Source organism: Ascaphus truei, chromosome 6 (assembly GCF_040206685.1).
Source record: "Ascaphus truei isolate aAscTru1 chromosome 6, aAscTru1.hap1, whole genome shotgun sequence".
NCBI classification, from domain to species: Eukaryota; Metazoa; Chordata; class Amphibia; order Anura; family Ascaphidae; genus Ascaphus; species Ascaphus truei.
The window spans coordinates 125,972,574-125,989,497 of NC_134488.1; the positions used below are offsets into that span (position 1 = coordinate 125,972,574).

Here is a 16,924-nt window from a genome sequence, read left to right on the forward strand (position 1 = left end):
TGTAAAGGGATGTTACCATTGATATTATACCAAATAGCGTTTGGGTATTTAATACCGTTTAACACCAAAATAATCAGTATTGGAGCTTGATAAACTAACCTCTGTGTTTCAAAATGGTCTAACATTCCCCTCCCCACCTGTAATAGGTGAAACCATATTCATTTGGTGCGTAGCAGTGTTACCTGCAGCTGCCTGAAGGTCCTGAGACTTACATGGACTTGTGGATCTTCCTTGGGCTTCTTCTGTTGGGTGAGTCAGTAAAATGTCTGGTACTGTGCTACTGACCACTGATTGCAGAAATCGTCAGCAATATGCTGGTTTCGTTTTTAATGATACATTTCGAAACCAAACGTTAGCAGTGGGTATGTCTTGTTTTGTCCCTTTATTAACATTGAGGTGGGAGGCTGGGTTTACCCAGTTTTCATCACATAAAGACCAGCAAATAGAAGAGAATGCAGCGCACCACGATCCAAAGAGAAGAGCAGGTCTGGCCAAAAATCAATCTTTATTGAAGAGTCATAAAAACAAGGGCTGCATCCCTTGTTTTTATGACTCTTCAATAAAGATTGATTTTTGGCCAGACCTGCTCTTCTCTTTGGATCGTGGATAGCTGCATTCTCTTCTATTTGCTGGACTTCATCTCTCTTCAGCAGCACGCGGTGGAGGGGAGACTCTGGTTGCTGAGTGAATACTGTGAGTACTCAGGGCCAACCCAATGAGGTAGGGGAGGCTGTTTCTGGACAACCTACCCCAGCCTTCAGGGTATATAGTGCTCCATTGCTTTATGCCCAGTATATACACTAATCAATGCATTGATATCCAGAGTGTGCTCCCCTCCTTCCTATATATAGTACACTTTGAGCACCTTACTCCACCAAACTTCATCACATAAAGAGCCTAGTGGTGACTGTAAGTGACCAGTGATAATCAGATACAAAGGATATTAGCTGTTATCATAAGCATTTCCCATTCATGAAACCCCCTTACAATTAACGTGGGGGCATAATGTTGTTATTTAAAACATAACACTGGTGTTAGGTATGAGTCATGTCAAAGTGAACATCTACAATATATTTATTATATGGACCCCTTAGTAGCCCATTCCACAGCCAACTTGTCACTAAGAGCCTACAAAGGAGTTAAAATAAATCTACCACTAGCCTAACCTCCCCTATTGCAGAGCAAAGAGGCTAGTAAAGCATTTCTTTGCAATAATAAAAAAAAACAGTGCCGAGTCTAAACATATAATATATATATATATATATATATATATATATATATATATATATATATATATATATATATATATATATATATACTTTTATAGATATATATACTTTTATTTGTGCGCACTTTCGAGATACACTGATCTCGTCTTCCGGCGGTTACAATGGATAAAGCAAGAAAGGTTTTTACTTAAAAACAGTGCATCCACAAGGTCAAAACAGCGGTCTATGAGTGGTTTGACTGGCTTTGCATCTAATCCCATGCTGTGCTTAAAAGCTGTGTGAACAGCAGAGCATTTGCTTATAAGAGTTCCATGTAAAAATTGATTTCAGGCAAAAGGTGACACATTGTGTTCCCATTTGCATGTCATTTCCCAGAATCCCTTGCTGCAGTGGAAGCACTGTATGCTAGGTGATAATGGTGAAAGGCAGGGTTGCAGTCCTATCTAAGACAAGTGATATTCTTTATTGGCTATATGCCAACGGTAGAGGTTTTTTGTTGCTTTTTTCACCCACCATAACTTAAAATGTGTATTTATATATATATATTACTTTTTTTTATTATTATTTCAATCTGCTTTATTGTTTTTTACAGGGTTTTACAAATTTTCTTTTCGGTGTTAGCTTTGACAACATGTATTTACATCAGGATATATTGTATATTGGCACGGATAGAATATACTAAACATATCACATATTACTTGTTACGTTTCTGTCTTCTAACAAGGTAAAACATTTCCTTCATATTTATTGTGAACAGCCTGTTGAAAAACCCTTCTAAGAGTTAAAAAGGATATAATACGGGGAGAGATAGTAGAGATGGGGGGGAGGGTATGGGGGCGGTGAGGGCAGAGGGGTGAAGAGGATATATATATAAATATATATATATAAATATAATACATTTTACTTTATGGTGGGTGAAAAAGGTGACAAAAAAACCCTCCACCGTTATAGATATTCACACACACATTCCCAATTTTACCATTTTCCTTTTGCAACTACAAGGGGAGCCTAGGTAGTCTCATTGGCCCCCACGGTGTGAATGAATACTTAAAAGCACATTCACAGAAATATCTCGCCTGATCCTCGGGGTAAAGGACCCCCGGGAAATAATCTACATGGGCAACACTATGGACCGATACCCAACTTGATGCTTACCCATGGCTAGCAGGGCACTTGGGCTACTAAAGGGTTAATATATTAGATATATGATACAAGTTTATGTAATCTAATATAACTAGTTATTATTTATCACTGGTATTCTCTCCCCTCCCAGCCGTATTTCAGGGTCTGGATGGGAGTAACACAGACTTTATTAACGGTATGTTATTTAAAGCTAACACATAGCACTATCGCGAAGAAACACAAGCTTTAGTGTGCTCGATACTCTTTGCATATTGGTAGGTTAGTTATGAAGGCATTAAATAAAGGATGTTTCTTGTGACGGGCAAGGGTAACCAGGCTTTATAATAAAGGTTAAGCCCTTTGGTGGCCCTTGGTTCCCATGGGTCCCTGGCAGCTACCCAGCTAAGCCAGGGGCCAGGTACATGTAAAGTTAAAGTGACCCCTTCATTTCCACTTTCCATGTTCCTTTTTCCCACGACTCGTGAAACTTGCTGTATGTAAGTTTTAGGTGGAGTAGGTGGGGCAAGAATGTCATTATTTTGTTTGCAGGAGTTTGGCATCCGGAGCTACCGGTAGTACCTTCATTCTACCCGACGTGCAGGCACTATTTGCCGGTACATGAGTAGAATCACATCAGAGCTGTCCAGCGTCCCCCAGACACCTGAGTTCCGAGCCACGATATCCCAGTCCTAAGTCCCATATATTCAGGAGTCTCCCCAATGTCCCCCATGTATTAAAGTATGGTTTATGATGTTTGATACATTTCCTATTAGGCTCTATGCAGCTTGCCCGGGCTACCAGTTAAGATGCCAACAAGTCTGCATAGGGTCCGTAGTTCAAAAGGGAGAGGATGTCCAGAGGTGAGAAAGGTTTGGTGAGCAAGGAAAGGGCGAATGGCCAGGTCCAGACTACAAAGGACGCCCTGCGGGGACACCTTTTGTGGTTTCCAGACTTGGTGGAGCCAGCCCTGCAGGTGGCAATGAGTTAGTCAAGGAGGATGCAGCCATAGAGTCTGCTCTCCGTTTGGCAAAAATCATATTTCCCGTGCACCTGGCTTTTCAAGCCTGCTGGGCACGCCTACTCCTCTGCCGTCAGCCGGGGTCGAGCCCCTCTTTCTATTGGCTGACGGGGAAGAATTCCCATGCTCCAATTGGCTGCTCCTTCCCCCTCCATTCTGGGGATAGCCCAGCAGAGTGCATGTAAGGTGCTGACCAAGAGCGGGAGCAGGTCCATATCAGCCAACCAATGAGGTGAGTCGATGAAGCTAGGGCGGGCTTTTCAAAGTTGCTCTGTTCGAAATAATAGAGCGAAGACTTCGTTTGGAAGCCTGAAAAGTTGCCTCGCAGAGACTAAGTCCCGTCTTTTGCGTCCAAGTTCTCGAAATCGAACAGAGAGGTTGCAGCTAGGAATTGACCTGAAAAGAGGACCCGGAGAACCGGGGGTATATCCCGGTCAGGGTAAGCTCATCCAAGCGGGCCCCCTGCAACTAGGAAAGGGCTTGATCTCAACCCCCAGACCCCAGTAAGTTTGTATATTTTTTGTATTATGTGTTTCTAGGTGTTTCCGAGGTCCTATCCAAATAAACCTCATTTTATTTCATTACTGTGTTTTGCCTATTGACTGATCCCTTAAATATAAATGGTGTTAAAAGACCTGGTCTACCGTGATATTTCTGTTTTACAATAGGTGATGTCACGGTATTTCCCCTTATTTGGCAGAGCTTAGTGAATCCCTCCCCTCTATAGTGCTGCAGTGTGACCAACAAACATCTCTACTGTTACCCTTTCTCCGTAACATATAGCTTAGTGTTTATGATATCTCAACATTTATTTAACAGCAATACATGCGGCTAATAAATGGAAGGTAGAATCAAAACTGAATTGAAACATCAAATTGTTTATTGTTTTCTTTTTCAGATGATTCCACTGCAGATCCAACATCTGACCCTATTGTGGCCAAAAATACTGAATATGTCACACAAATCAGCCATGTCTTCGAAACTACCATCCAGCCAACACTATTTGAGACAGGTAATGCTGCTGAAAACATAAACACTGCTACATAATTTGACGTTTAATCCAGTGGAACTATGAAAGCCCCAACATCTGAGAAAAGAGTGGATGCCTCTCTTCTTAGTACCGAGGTGATTCCAACCTTCATTAGCCTCAGTGTTTCACCAACATATGAACTTTCCCAAATAACAGCACCCGTTTCTGTTTCTGGGACTCATGTGGCCGCTGAAACAAGCCAGTCTGTTAAAGACACATCAGATACCACATCAGTCTCAGAACACAGCATAATAGAGGATATTAACATAACAGAAATCAATACAGAATCAGATAGTACCACTAAATCGTCAATATACAAGACAACTGTAAATCTGAAGCCTGTGACATCTACCGCTCAAGGGAACAAATATGTTACAAAAGAGGAACAGATATCTGTAACAACTCTCCCTAGCACAAAGTCCAATGCAGACTCCGATGTCACAGTCAGTCTCCTGATATCAGCACCAACAGAGAGTCCCACAACATCTGGACCTGAAATCAACATGCCAACACAAATGTTAGGAGTCACAGTGGCAGCACAAGCAACAACCTCAACACATGCGGTGACTGAACAAATATTCGGAACATATATTTAACTAAATAATTGTAGCTCAGGTATAAATATATTGCCCAGTCAGCTAGATACACAAAGCGTGCAAGAACCTTTGCACATGCAATTGCCATGAGATATGATACCGCGAGGGCCCAAACTATTCCAATCCTCAACCAAACCCCCAAACCTCAATACGCACCAGGGAACACAAAAGTATGGGTGAAACTGACCACCGCTTTATTAAACAATTCCAACGAACAAACAGGCTTGCCAGATACGATCTTCAACAGGATAAATGGAGCAAGCAGATACTGTGGCCCCCCAACCACTGCAGAACTAGTCTGGTAGCAAAGTCACGCCAGCTGAACTCTGACTGCCAAAACCCATACCCTTGAGCATTACCAATTAATAAACTCATTGGCTATCACTATAGGCCATCCTGGCAAAGCTTTAACTCACCAAAACATCACAATGTGATCAAACTACTGTAATAACAAATAAACCAACAAGCCAAAATATCTTAATTGATTTTTTTTCACGAATTCCTATTTTTTTAAAGGAACAAGGAAGTTTCTGTCCAGTCCTCCTGCCTAAAAGATCTTCTATGCCTCCCTTTCCCCCACTAGCCCACAAACTCGCACCTAAGTGCCTAATAACCCCCACCTATCCACTGCCTAAGCCCCATGGCCCAAAGTCATAGTTCCACCCTCCATAAAGTTCCCCTGGGTCACTGGCACACATTAGTGAATCTAGCCATAGTGATCATAACTCCTGTCCTATATAAACTGCAAGTAATATTTGAGAGCACTATCCCTGAAAGAAAAGAACGCTATATTCTCCCAACATCTTTCCGACGTCCTATTATCTAAAACCCGTCCTTATGTTCTCTGTTATTCTACAGTACGAAGTATGAACACAGAAGCCAATGCAAAAGACAAACCTTTTTATGCAAAACATAAATATGTTAAGACAGCCCTTACTTTGTGGCCATGTCGTTGATTATGACAAGGACAGTGACAGTAATGTTATAGATTCCAGGCAATTAAATTAATAAGAGTGAGTACAATAGTTGTAGAAGGGTTATTTAGGAAGAGCTTATAAAATGTCTCTGTGTCGAGATGGATATGCACAGTGTGTGTTTGTTCTGGCCCAGGCTCACTGTAGGTAATGAGAAGGATCAAGCAGTTTAAATTTGTCCCCTTTAAATGCACACAGGGTCCTTCTATTTTCTTTAACTTTATTGGAGGGGGGTAACAGAAACATAGAATAACTTGGGTGTAGCATTTGTGAGAGGAAGGTAGAAAATGAATGCCTTGTTCTGGGAGAATAGTGAGAGGGAATGTTACTCACAGGGCTGTTGGTTCCAAAAATGAAGCATGCTTGCCTGTACAAGCAGGAAATAAGGCACAGACTGCACCAACTGACATGGGAGAAGAGAGGCAGCCCAACTCACTAAGGAGTAACTGGCTCAGAAGCCAAAGGAAATAGTTACATTTGTAACATTATAACACTTAGGAGTGATAGTAGCCTCAGAACAGGGAAAATAAACAAGTTCCAGGACAGTGTTCCAGACAGTGTCTGGAAGCTAGTTCCTAATGATAGGGGTATTTACTAAACTATGCAGTATTCACTATAGTGAAAAATTGTGAACATATTTGTATGATACAGGGCTCGGCTTAGTAACATTCTGCTGTTTTCTCTTTAACCAATAAGCAATACAGGGGGAAAAAATAAAAAAGATTGTACCTAAAGAGCATTCATTGATGTAACAAGACATACAGAACCCCTATACGCTCATATTGAACCCCCAAAATAACCACAACACACACACATATATATATATATATATATATATATATATATATATATATATATATATATATATATATGTGTGTGTGTTGTGGTTATATATATATATATATATATATATACATACAAGTGTCCAGACTTAGAACTATGCAACTAATTTTGACAGATTTGTTATAAATCATTCTTCCTGGTAATGTACAGGTTATTAAGAATTTATATTAGTGTTAGGACCCATGAGACGTGGTCTGCCTTGGAGAGGCCCATGGGCTTACGACACTTTGGCCAAAGAATTAAACTAAAAGACCATTTTATTCAAAATATATCTCTATATCTCTCTCTCTATCTCTCTCTCTCTCTATATATATATATATATATATATATATATATATATATATTGGCACTGTACTGTGTATTTGTGTCATGCATGTAGCACTAGGCTCTGTCTGTGTTTTATGTTCTGTCTCTGATTTTAATATGATATGAAACAAGGACAGATTGTGAGAATTCTATAACTAACATGCAGGAGTAGGGTCCCAATTAAGCCCTTCTACGTTACCCGGTCATATTAATTATTTAGAGTATCCAACTGTGTTTTTAGGGTTTGTTATTTAGGGTGGCATTAAATCATTCCTTGGAGGTCAAACTTAATAAAAAAATTACATTGTTTTGTGGTAGACAAAACACACGACTATTATCTCTGTCTCAAAGATAAAAACGTTCATACCAGCAGGACCACTTCATGATTGACGGCCAGTTTGACTGTGAAATAGCCAGATTGCAGACATTGAAATGGTGTGGCAGATTGGGTAGAGTGGGAGGGCAAACAGGAGACTAGCAATTGATTAAAGAGGGGTAACTGCCTCTAGCACGGTAGCTTTCAGGTACCAGGTATTCATTTTTTAAACATAGGTAGTGTGAGACAGGATCTTTATTAAGTGAAGTGCTGAAGAGGACATTAACTTATTGCAAAGAAATGTTGCCTCCAGATATGTAAGTAATAGTCTCTGTCCACAGATCTTCTCTACCCATATGGACCTGCAGTCGACATTATCAATCGAAAAGTAGATGATGGTGGATCAGCATTAATAACACTCTCTTCCAGGATTAATCTTTTTGGAAAGGTTTACAATTATCTCTATGTGAGTACAACGTCAGACACAATCCCTCCATCAAATGTCCCGAAATATAGCAATTCATATCACAAATAAAGAGTAAAATACAGATGCAGCGGCCATTACCCGACCACTTATCGGGTTGAATCACGCACTAGAGTGCGTGGTGATCCGAGATGGTCCGCTGCAGGCTAAATGGCCCATCGGATTAGCACAGCAGGTGTCCCTGTTGTGTTAATCCTACCGGGGTCTACCTGTCTGTAAGAGATGCGGAGAAAGGCTGCGTCCACTGTGCCGCTGACCTTACTCATTCTTGATAGCAATTACGTCACCAACTCTCCAAGCATGAGCGTTCGGCTGGCCGGCAAAACTTTTTGTAAGCGGAAGTGGGGGGCGTAGCCGGGCAGTAACTGGCGCTGATTGACTGAGGAGGTCATGTGACCCTTCAGCGCGTCTGAAACAGAATTTTATCTGTCTCAGCAAGCGCCATGCACCAGTGCGCGTATAGGCAGGAGCGTGTGCCGTGTGAGCGTGGCCGTACAAATAAAATGCATTGTGCTGACCGCGACAAGCGCGGTCAGTGGCATAGTGGACTCAGCCTAAGAGAGAGACTGAAGCAGTCACTCTTACCTGCGCGCCTCTAACAGGTGATCGCGGGGGGTTTATTTCAATTTTAACACTACAGTATTGTAGCAGGGGCTCTCCGGAGCTGAACCGCATTGATTTCAGGTCCAGGGGCTCCCTACTTCCCGAGAAACAGGCCCTGTTATGGGTGCCATTATCCCCACCATGTTAAATTCCTGTTAAAATCCATAACAGGGCCTGTATCTCGGGAAGTATGGGGTCTTATGGACACTAAGATTGTGTGTGAAATAACAAAATTTCCACACTAAAATTATTTAGTTAAATTCATCCTTTTCAGGATTTTTTTTTAACAAATCAGTAAACTGAAGAAAAAGAAAAAAAAAAGAACATTGTTATGTAAGAAAAGGTTTGATTTAAACAGCGGAACTACACTTTCTCTGACAATGAATGTGCATTTAACCAGAAGGGGGAAATAAACATCACATAACAAAGCAGTTCTGGACAGGAATTGGTTAAAGTCATTTGACTGCAGATGTAAATATTCTCATTTTAGGTTCATCATATTTGTTATTGATGAAGACTACAAAAATGTAAGGGTTTTGATATTCTTCTCCTGCTCCAACAGGTGAATAACAATGGTTTGCTGTCATTCAGTACGTCAATCGGCACTTTTACACCCAGCGCGCTCCCTGTGACTGATGGGAACCCTTTCCTAGCCCCTTTCTGGGCTGATGTGGATAATACGAGAGCAGGTGACATATATTACCGGCAGAGCACGGATCCTGGTATTTTGGCGCGGGCAACATCAGACATTAGAACTCACTTCTGTGTCCTACACTTCTCTGCTCGGTGGGTGTTTGTGGCGACGTGGCACAAAGTTGGATTTTATGGATCTCAATCTTCGAGCAAGGTATCATTTTTAGCTTCTTCCTCCCCCAACATAGTTTGTAATGATGTAATCATACATTATTCTCTGGTGCTGTAATAGCCATGTTACTCATCCTTTACCAGTCCTTTGTTACCCAACCTACAGTATGCTGCACTACCTGTGTATAGCGCTCAGTGTACATACTGTACATGTTGTTTAATTATAAGTTTAATGGAGCAACAAGAGACTTCTTCATAGATGCTTTTGAAACAGGTTTTCTTCTTTGTGTGGACTGGCGCCTGTAACAGGGACTTATCCGTGGTTAAGAGAAACTGCCTGTAAATCCAGCAGGGAGATGGTTGTGCAGTCAGGCAATTAACCAGACTCCACCTGGACTAATGAGAGCTCTGTAAAAAGCCTCATGTGAGACACAGGAGAGAGATTTCCTTAGCTCACAATTGGGCTGACATATGGATAAGGAGGACTGACAGAGTTTTTCCTGAGCATTCATCTATGCTGACAGAGGAAAGACCAGACTGTTATTCCTGGGAGTGGTTGGACTGCAAAAGCCTACAGCTGCAACAACAGAAACAGATAGGACACACACACACACACACACACACACACACACACACACACATCTGGGGTGGTAAACAGCTTAGCTAGCCACTCAGTTAGAAAGGGCTGGAGTAAAAGTTTAGTTATTCTCCAAAGTGGAGTAGGCCTTTATTTTGTTTCTTTTTGTATATTTTGCCTTGTTAAAGGAACAGGCTCAATAAAGCCAGGACTTCATTTCACCCTAATCGGTCTCCATTAAGTGTACCTCTGCACACATCTCTTACATATGGTGATAGAAGTGAGATGAGAGGTGGCCCTTGAATTTCAAAGAGGCCCTGGAGACTGCCTGTGAATTTTTTTGTGCTTTGCCTGTAAACAGTTCCTGCAAACAGCCTGAGCAACAGAACAAGAATCATGTGCAGAAGTGACCAGAATTAAAGAAATATTTGACAACAATATATTATGGACTGTATAGTGTTTATTTCTGATTTTTATCATTAACAGCTGATAAAATTGGATATAGTTTAGAGAGTACAGATATAGCAAATGTTATCCACTGGTGAGTTGATGCATGGCACACACAATGCACAAGTAGGAAAAGGCGCCATTGTAATAGCATTAGCCATGTGCAAAAAAGGTGGGGCTATTGTGCTATTGCAGTCAGTAGTGCGTGCCAGCGGGTGCAATAACATCTGCTACACCTGTAACCTCCCAGCCCCACCCTGAGTAGCACCAAGCAGGAATCACGGAAGAGGTAATGCCATACCCTGTTCTGTGCCTTTAGGTGAACACATTTCAGGCTGTCCTGAGCACAGATGGGAATCTCACTTTCATTCTGTTCAACTATGCGGACATCCAGTGGACGACAGGCACAGCCAGCGGGGGTATCCCAGCACTGGTAAGAACGCCATTGTATGCACCCTGAGTGAGGAGCACTGCTCTGTTAATCATTACATAGCTACAGTAGAAAACACACAAAGACACATCGCTCACCATATAAGATAATAATAAATTAACTGGTGCAAAGGGAAAACAATAATGCAAAGCAACACCAAATGACCCCAAGGGGTCATTCAAGTCCCTTAGCTGCACTCTAGATACACAAGGAAAGCCGTGTACATAAAGTAACAGTTTAATAACTGTTACCACAAGATCCTAATGGAAACAGACCACATAAAGGTTTATCCGCCTATTCAATGATGCCCCATTATGAAATCCTCCCGTATTTACTCGTTGTATGTGTAGGTATATATACATGATGTAAAATATTTGTAAAGCTCAATAAAAGATGGCCGTCATTGGGAATTTGCTTGGGCTGCTTTACAGTATAATGCTGCCCTATACATGTATTCTGCAGCTCATCTCACCCAGATATGACTGCTCTGTAGGTTGGGACGTAGCTATGGAGATGCCTCTTTCCAATGGGTCAGGTGATGCTGGGAGGAGGGAATGTTCCACACTATGGGAGCCCAATGCACACAGAATGCAGATTAATGAATTGCCAACAAGTAACCAGGGCTTCTATACTCGCACTTACCATGGCAGCATTGTCAGCTGCATCAACCCCTCCCCCACCCCTCTATCTGCAGCACTGGTAGTAACAATGCAGTATTTTTTTCTCTAGTCAAAAACAAACAAATATTATTTTTATGGTTGAGGATCTAAATAGTATGATCCTTTTAATTAAATTCCCTTCTATGTGACACTGGTACTTCCCCCCTGTATGGGACACGTTCCACTCAGGATGTAGGTGAGTCCAACTGCATTAAGGTGATGTTCTGCTCCACAGGCTGGTCTAAACAGCGGGTACAGCACAGATTACTACTCAATTCCAGGATCAATGTCCCCAGCCATCCTGAATGTGTCATCCACCAGTAACGTTAACGTTACCGGACGCTGGGCTTTCAGAGCGGATCAACTGAAATCTGCAGACTTCTGTGGTAGGTGCAATGTTCATTAGGAAATACATCAAGTACAGTTCGACTGTACAATGTATCTTATACTATATTTGTGAAAGCACTGTATGCCTGTCTGCATGGCCTCTGTCCCTAGGGGAAATCTCATTGGTCCCTTGGCCCGCCCGCCCCCGCACACCTCTCATTGGCCTGAGGCGGAGTGACGGGCCAAAGGACACACAACACACACACACGGTAGGGGGGGGGGTGTTACATACATTAGCAGCATGTATAACCCGGGGGGTGGGGCTCACAGTGTTAGCAGAACATCTCCCGGTCTCTTACCCGCCGGTCCCGGAGGCTCCACCTCTTCCTCCCCGAACATCTGCCTGAAATCCAAGTCATCGTGACCCATGCGCACCTCCTCCACTCCCCGTGTCTCCCTGTTTCCCGCGCTTCCACCCCCTCCCCCCCCCCCCCCGGCGCCACTACAGTCAGCTGGGGAGCGAAGCGAGTGCCCGGGACACAGCGGGGGACTCTCACCTCCCCACGGCTCTAACCACACATAGGCCACTCCCTCACCCGGCGCTCTCGCTCACCCAACACACACAGAGCACGCACTGTGCGGCTCTACCCTCACACAGGGCGCTCCTCCGGCTGTCTCCGCCTCTCCCCGCAAAAGGCACAGCACCTCCTCACCGGAGCGTCTCAGCCTCTCCGCTGAGGAGCCCGAGGTGGAGGAGGACGGCGGCCGGTACCCGTAGGAACAGGAGCGCGGCTGTGTGCAAGGTGAATAAACGCAGGGGAATGGGTTATTTCACGCGTCCAAGACTCACCCTGCCCTTTGCCCCCCTACCCTCCCTGCCTCCCCTACCCTCCCTGCCCCCTGCCCTTTGCCCCCCCCTGCCCTTTGCCCCCCCTGCCCTTTGCCCCCCCTGCCCTTTGCCCCCTGCCCTCCCTCCCCCTGCCCTTTGCCCCCCTGCCCTCCCTCCCCCTGCCCTTTGCCCCCCTGCCCTCCCTCCCCCTGCCCTTTGCCCCCCCTGCCCTCCCTCCCCCTGCCCTTTGTTCCCCCCTCCCTGCCCTTTGCCCCCACCCCCTCCCTGCCCTTTGCCCCCACCCCCTCCCTGCCCTTTGCCCCCCCCTCCCTGCCCTTTGCCCCCCTCCCCTCCCTGCCCTTTGCCCCCCCCCCCCGCCCTTCCACTCCATGCCCCCTGCCCTTCCATGCCCGGGCAACGCCGGGTATATCAGCTAGTACTGTATATATTGAAGTTACTTTTAACTCTGGTTATTTTCCCTTTGCCTGTCTGGTATTCTGTTGTCGACTGATAATAACTGATTTATATGTTGCAATGTGACTTGTTCCCAATGGGTTAACATAACTTTGTATCTGTTGTAGTTCTCAAAACAATAGGCATTTTTTAACAAATAATTAGCAAATCTCCAAAGGGATAAAGTTTTAACTGCACATGTTATTTGTTTGAACAGGTGGACAGCCCTGTTTTATAGAGTAGATAGTGATATATTTCAGATGGACTAGATACAACAGTTATTTATGAAATCGTTATTTTGGCTGGTCTTTTTTGTGGTATATGACATTTTAATTAGAATAAAAGGCAGAGTCACCAAGGTGAGTTGTGAGTAGATTCTGGAAAACCCAAGAGGGCAGTTTAATAAACGAATAGCAATAAAATAAACAAGAGATCAAATACTGAAATGGATTTAAAAATAAATAAATAAAACCGCTGCAAAATGTGGATGCAAAAGGGATTTATAAATGATCTTCAACGGTAAGTCTTAAATAATGTAAAACGGGATCAGATATGTGATACATACCTTTAGAAATGAAGCATTATGATGGATTGCATTCCTCCTCCTGTAATATGTTATGAGAATGCTGCAAGTACATTTTATTTTTATGTGATATCTTGTGACATCAAAACATTAAATTAATTAAAAGATCATGAAAATTAGTGGCAAATTAGGCAACGTAAGAACGCCGTTTATCAAGGTAGTTTTGGCATGAAATTGAAATGTTTGCCGTATTTGCCTCACGGGAACGTTTCAGAAATGCTTGTGCGCGCGCGGATTTACCGTTAGATTAATGGAAGCACTACAGCGCTAAAATTAATTACAAATAAATGAGACAAATAAGCAGATATATTGTAAAACCAGCAAACCTAATATGTTGTGACGAATATGACGCGAGTTTGTTTAATAACGTAGTTGGAAACCTAAATGAATAAAGTAAAAACGAATACATGGTGTGTAAATAAATAAACCCTATTCTAAAAGATGAAACCATTAAGGAAATATAATAAGATTAACAATGAAGTGATTATTAGCAGTGACGTGTGAATCATAAGATATACAGTATCGCCAAGATAAATACACAGGTAAGAATGCTGCTAAAGGGTTTACACGATGTGTTGCTGTGCTGATTGGAAGCTTGAGGTGTTGAAATAGAATGAATGAGATGCTGAGTGTTGCACTAGTGCAGGGGTCAGCCACCTTTCAAGGAAGAAGTATTCCCAATACATGCCGGGGCGTCCCTTAAGTGCGCGCCGCAACTTCCGGCACGCGCCGATGTCACAGGCCCAGCGTGGGACATTGCAGGAGGAGGGCCAGCAGCCGGGGAGATGCCTGGCATCAAGAGGTGCCTGGCACAAGAGGCCCGACCAGCGTCAACCGGGCCTCCCCCCTGCAGCCACCGGCAGGAAAGTGAGGGAGAGAGGCAGAAGCTGGGGAGCGGCATCCTGCGGACGAAGGAAAGACGCATGTAGGTGCGGAAAGAGCCGGAGGATGCCGACCCCTGTACTAGGGGAATCCACAGGAACTGAAATGTTGCAATTTGCATTACTGTATGAACTGCAGGAAACAAAAACTGGGATAATATGCCATCCTAGATTTGAAAGGGGTAAGTAATCCTTCCACTCAGGAACCTGCGTTTGCAGTGAAATCTCACCAGCATCTCATGGGATCTCATCAGCATCTCATGGGATCTCATCAGCATCTCATCGGATCTCATCTCATGGAATCTCATCTGCAGCGACATTCTCGGGTTTCATACATTCGTGGCCCTTTTTAATGTGTCCTTTTATGTATGACACTGTGGCAGAATCTGGAATTATTCCGCTACTGTTGCAAATTGCGCAGAACGTGGAAATAAAGGCGTTCTGGCCTTTGGTAAATCCTCAGTGGAAAGACTTTTTCACCTTTGGTCCATGTTTGCTCGCGGAGAGAGATAAATATGGAAAAAACGGGACGTTGTCTGAAGTTTCTAATATGAATATAGATTCTCTGGCAAAATTCCACAATTTTGCCTAAATCTTTTGTCTAAAAGTTCACTTGAACTTTATAGCGAATTTTAGAACTTATTTTAATGTTTGAAAAACATAAGTGAATGGAATTGTGGTACGTTCACACATCTCTATTCTGAATTAACCTGAAGTACATTTTCCACACATATTTGTGTCTAACTCTGAGTACATGCAGTATAACAGAGTTATGTGTTCATATCCGAAACTAAGAAGGAATTTAACTTTCACATAAAAAAGAAATGTAATACATTTGTGAAGTTTTAAAAAATAATGATGGGTGCATGATGGGTGTTGTTTCTTTAATATAAAGAGTTAGTGTGCACAAAGGAGTAAATGAATAATTACATTGTTAAAGAAAGCATGTTCTTAATATGAAGTTAGATATAATTTGCCTTCTTAAGTTTCTGGCCCCTCATGATGGAGCTAACCTGCAGGACATCGGTAATAGCAGAATAAATAGATTATGTGCTCATCCCAGCTGATAACATAATGGGTAAGTACAGTATCCTTTGAATAAACTTGTTTCATCCCTAACTGTTCTGTAATCGCCATTATATTCTATTGTGTCTTCTGGAGTCATGTTTTCAGGCGTTGACCACCAATCGTGATGAACACCATATGTTCAGTATTGCACGATACTGCATAATTCACTATATTGACCAGAGCCCCCCTGCGATGGACGGAGAGACAATGATCATCTTAATGGGTGCTCCAGGAAACCTGATTGATTGTGATTGTTTCCACCATAAATGGTACTGAGTATATGGGAAACTGCAGTGAGTATCAATCTATGTGGTCTGTCTAGTTATCTTCCCAACTGACTGATCTGTTTAACCTTGCATCCTCACAGGGTGTTTTCCTTGCAATGGTAAGCATGCCCTCCACTGGCTTATGAGATCGTCCTAGAACAGGACAAGGAGCAGAGCTCCACCAATCTCCAAGGAGAGAAAGTGTTAACTGCACATGTTGTTTGTTTGAACTAGTGGAGAACCATGTTTTACACAGTAGACAGTGTTATATTTTGGATACAAATTATTTATGAAATCATTGTTGTGGCTGGTCTTTTTAGTGGTTTAATACGATATACTCAGACATTTTCATTAGAATAAAAGGCAGGGTCACCAAGGTGAGTTGTGAGTAGAATCTGTGAAACTGAAGAGGAAATATGCATTGGAGTAATACAGTATAATAATAGATATGTAAGTGATATAGTACTGTACATGAGGTTGAAAAAAGAGATATGTCCAACGAGTTCAACCTGCTGTATGTTAAATTTAGATATGCATCCTATATTTGTATTTACAGTATATTGATCCAAAAGGCAAACAACCCCCCCTCCCCGCTAGTAATAGTAATCATATTTCTCCCTGGATCCAGATCCTTCCTATGCTTACTATTTGGTATATCCCTGTACATTTGCCTAAAAAGTTCACTTGAACCATTTCGAAACTTTTAGAACTTTTTGTAAAGTTTGAAAAAAAAAAGTGAATCGGATTTTGGTAAGTTTGCACATCGCTATTCTGATTTATCCTGATTTAACCGTTTCCACACATATTTGTGTCTAACCCTGAATCCATGCCGTATATCGGAGTTATGTGTTCATATAAGAAATGTAAAAAAAAAATGAATTTAACTTACACATAAAAAATAAATGTTTTTAAAATAAATGATTGAAGTTTTTTTTAAATTTTTTTTAAATAATGATGGGTGCATGATGGGCATTGTTTCTTTAATATAAAGAGTTAGTGTGCAAAAGTGCATAAATGCATAAATATATTTTTAAAGAAAGCATGTTCTTAATATGAAGTTAGATATAATTTGCCTTCTT

The 16,924-nt window shown here is 42.3% G+C and overlaps 2 protein-coding genes across 2 annotated transcripts in view; both read left to right on the forward strand.

The window, feature by feature from the left end:
- Positions 1 to 16,924, forward strand: part of LOC142497853 (alpha-tectorin-like) — a 299,739-nt gene that overhangs the window by 200,185 nt on the left and 82,630 nt on the right. The gene's annotated exons all lie outside the window — the stretch shown is intronic.
- LOC142496576 (sushi, nidogen and EGF-like domain-containing protein 1) lies at positions 128 to 12,024 on the forward strand. Its single transcript, XM_075603240.1, has 6 exons — positions 128 to 249; positions 4,268 to 4,381; positions 7,776 to 7,900; positions 9,084 to 9,368; positions 10,669 to 10,782; positions 11,674 to 12,024. The coding sequence occupies exons 1-6, from the start codon at positions 213 to 215 to the stop codon at positions 11,842 to 11,844; spliced, it is 846 nt and encodes a 281-aa protein (XP_075459355.1). The 5' UTR covers positions 128 to 212; the 3' UTR covers positions 11,845 to 12,024.

Coding starts and splice junctions, on each gene's coding strand:
- LOC142496576 (XM_075603240.1), top strand. CDS start 213: ATGGACTTGTGGATCTTCCTTGGGCTTCTTCTGTTGG. Junction 250..4,267: donor CCTTGGGCTTCTTCTGTTGG/GTGAGTCAGTAA, acceptor TTTCTTTTTCAG/ATGATTCCACTGCAGATCCA. Junction 10,783..11,673: donor GCGGGGGTATCCCAGCACTG/GTAAGAACGCCA, acceptor TCTGCTCCACAG/GCTGGTCTAAACAGCGGGTA.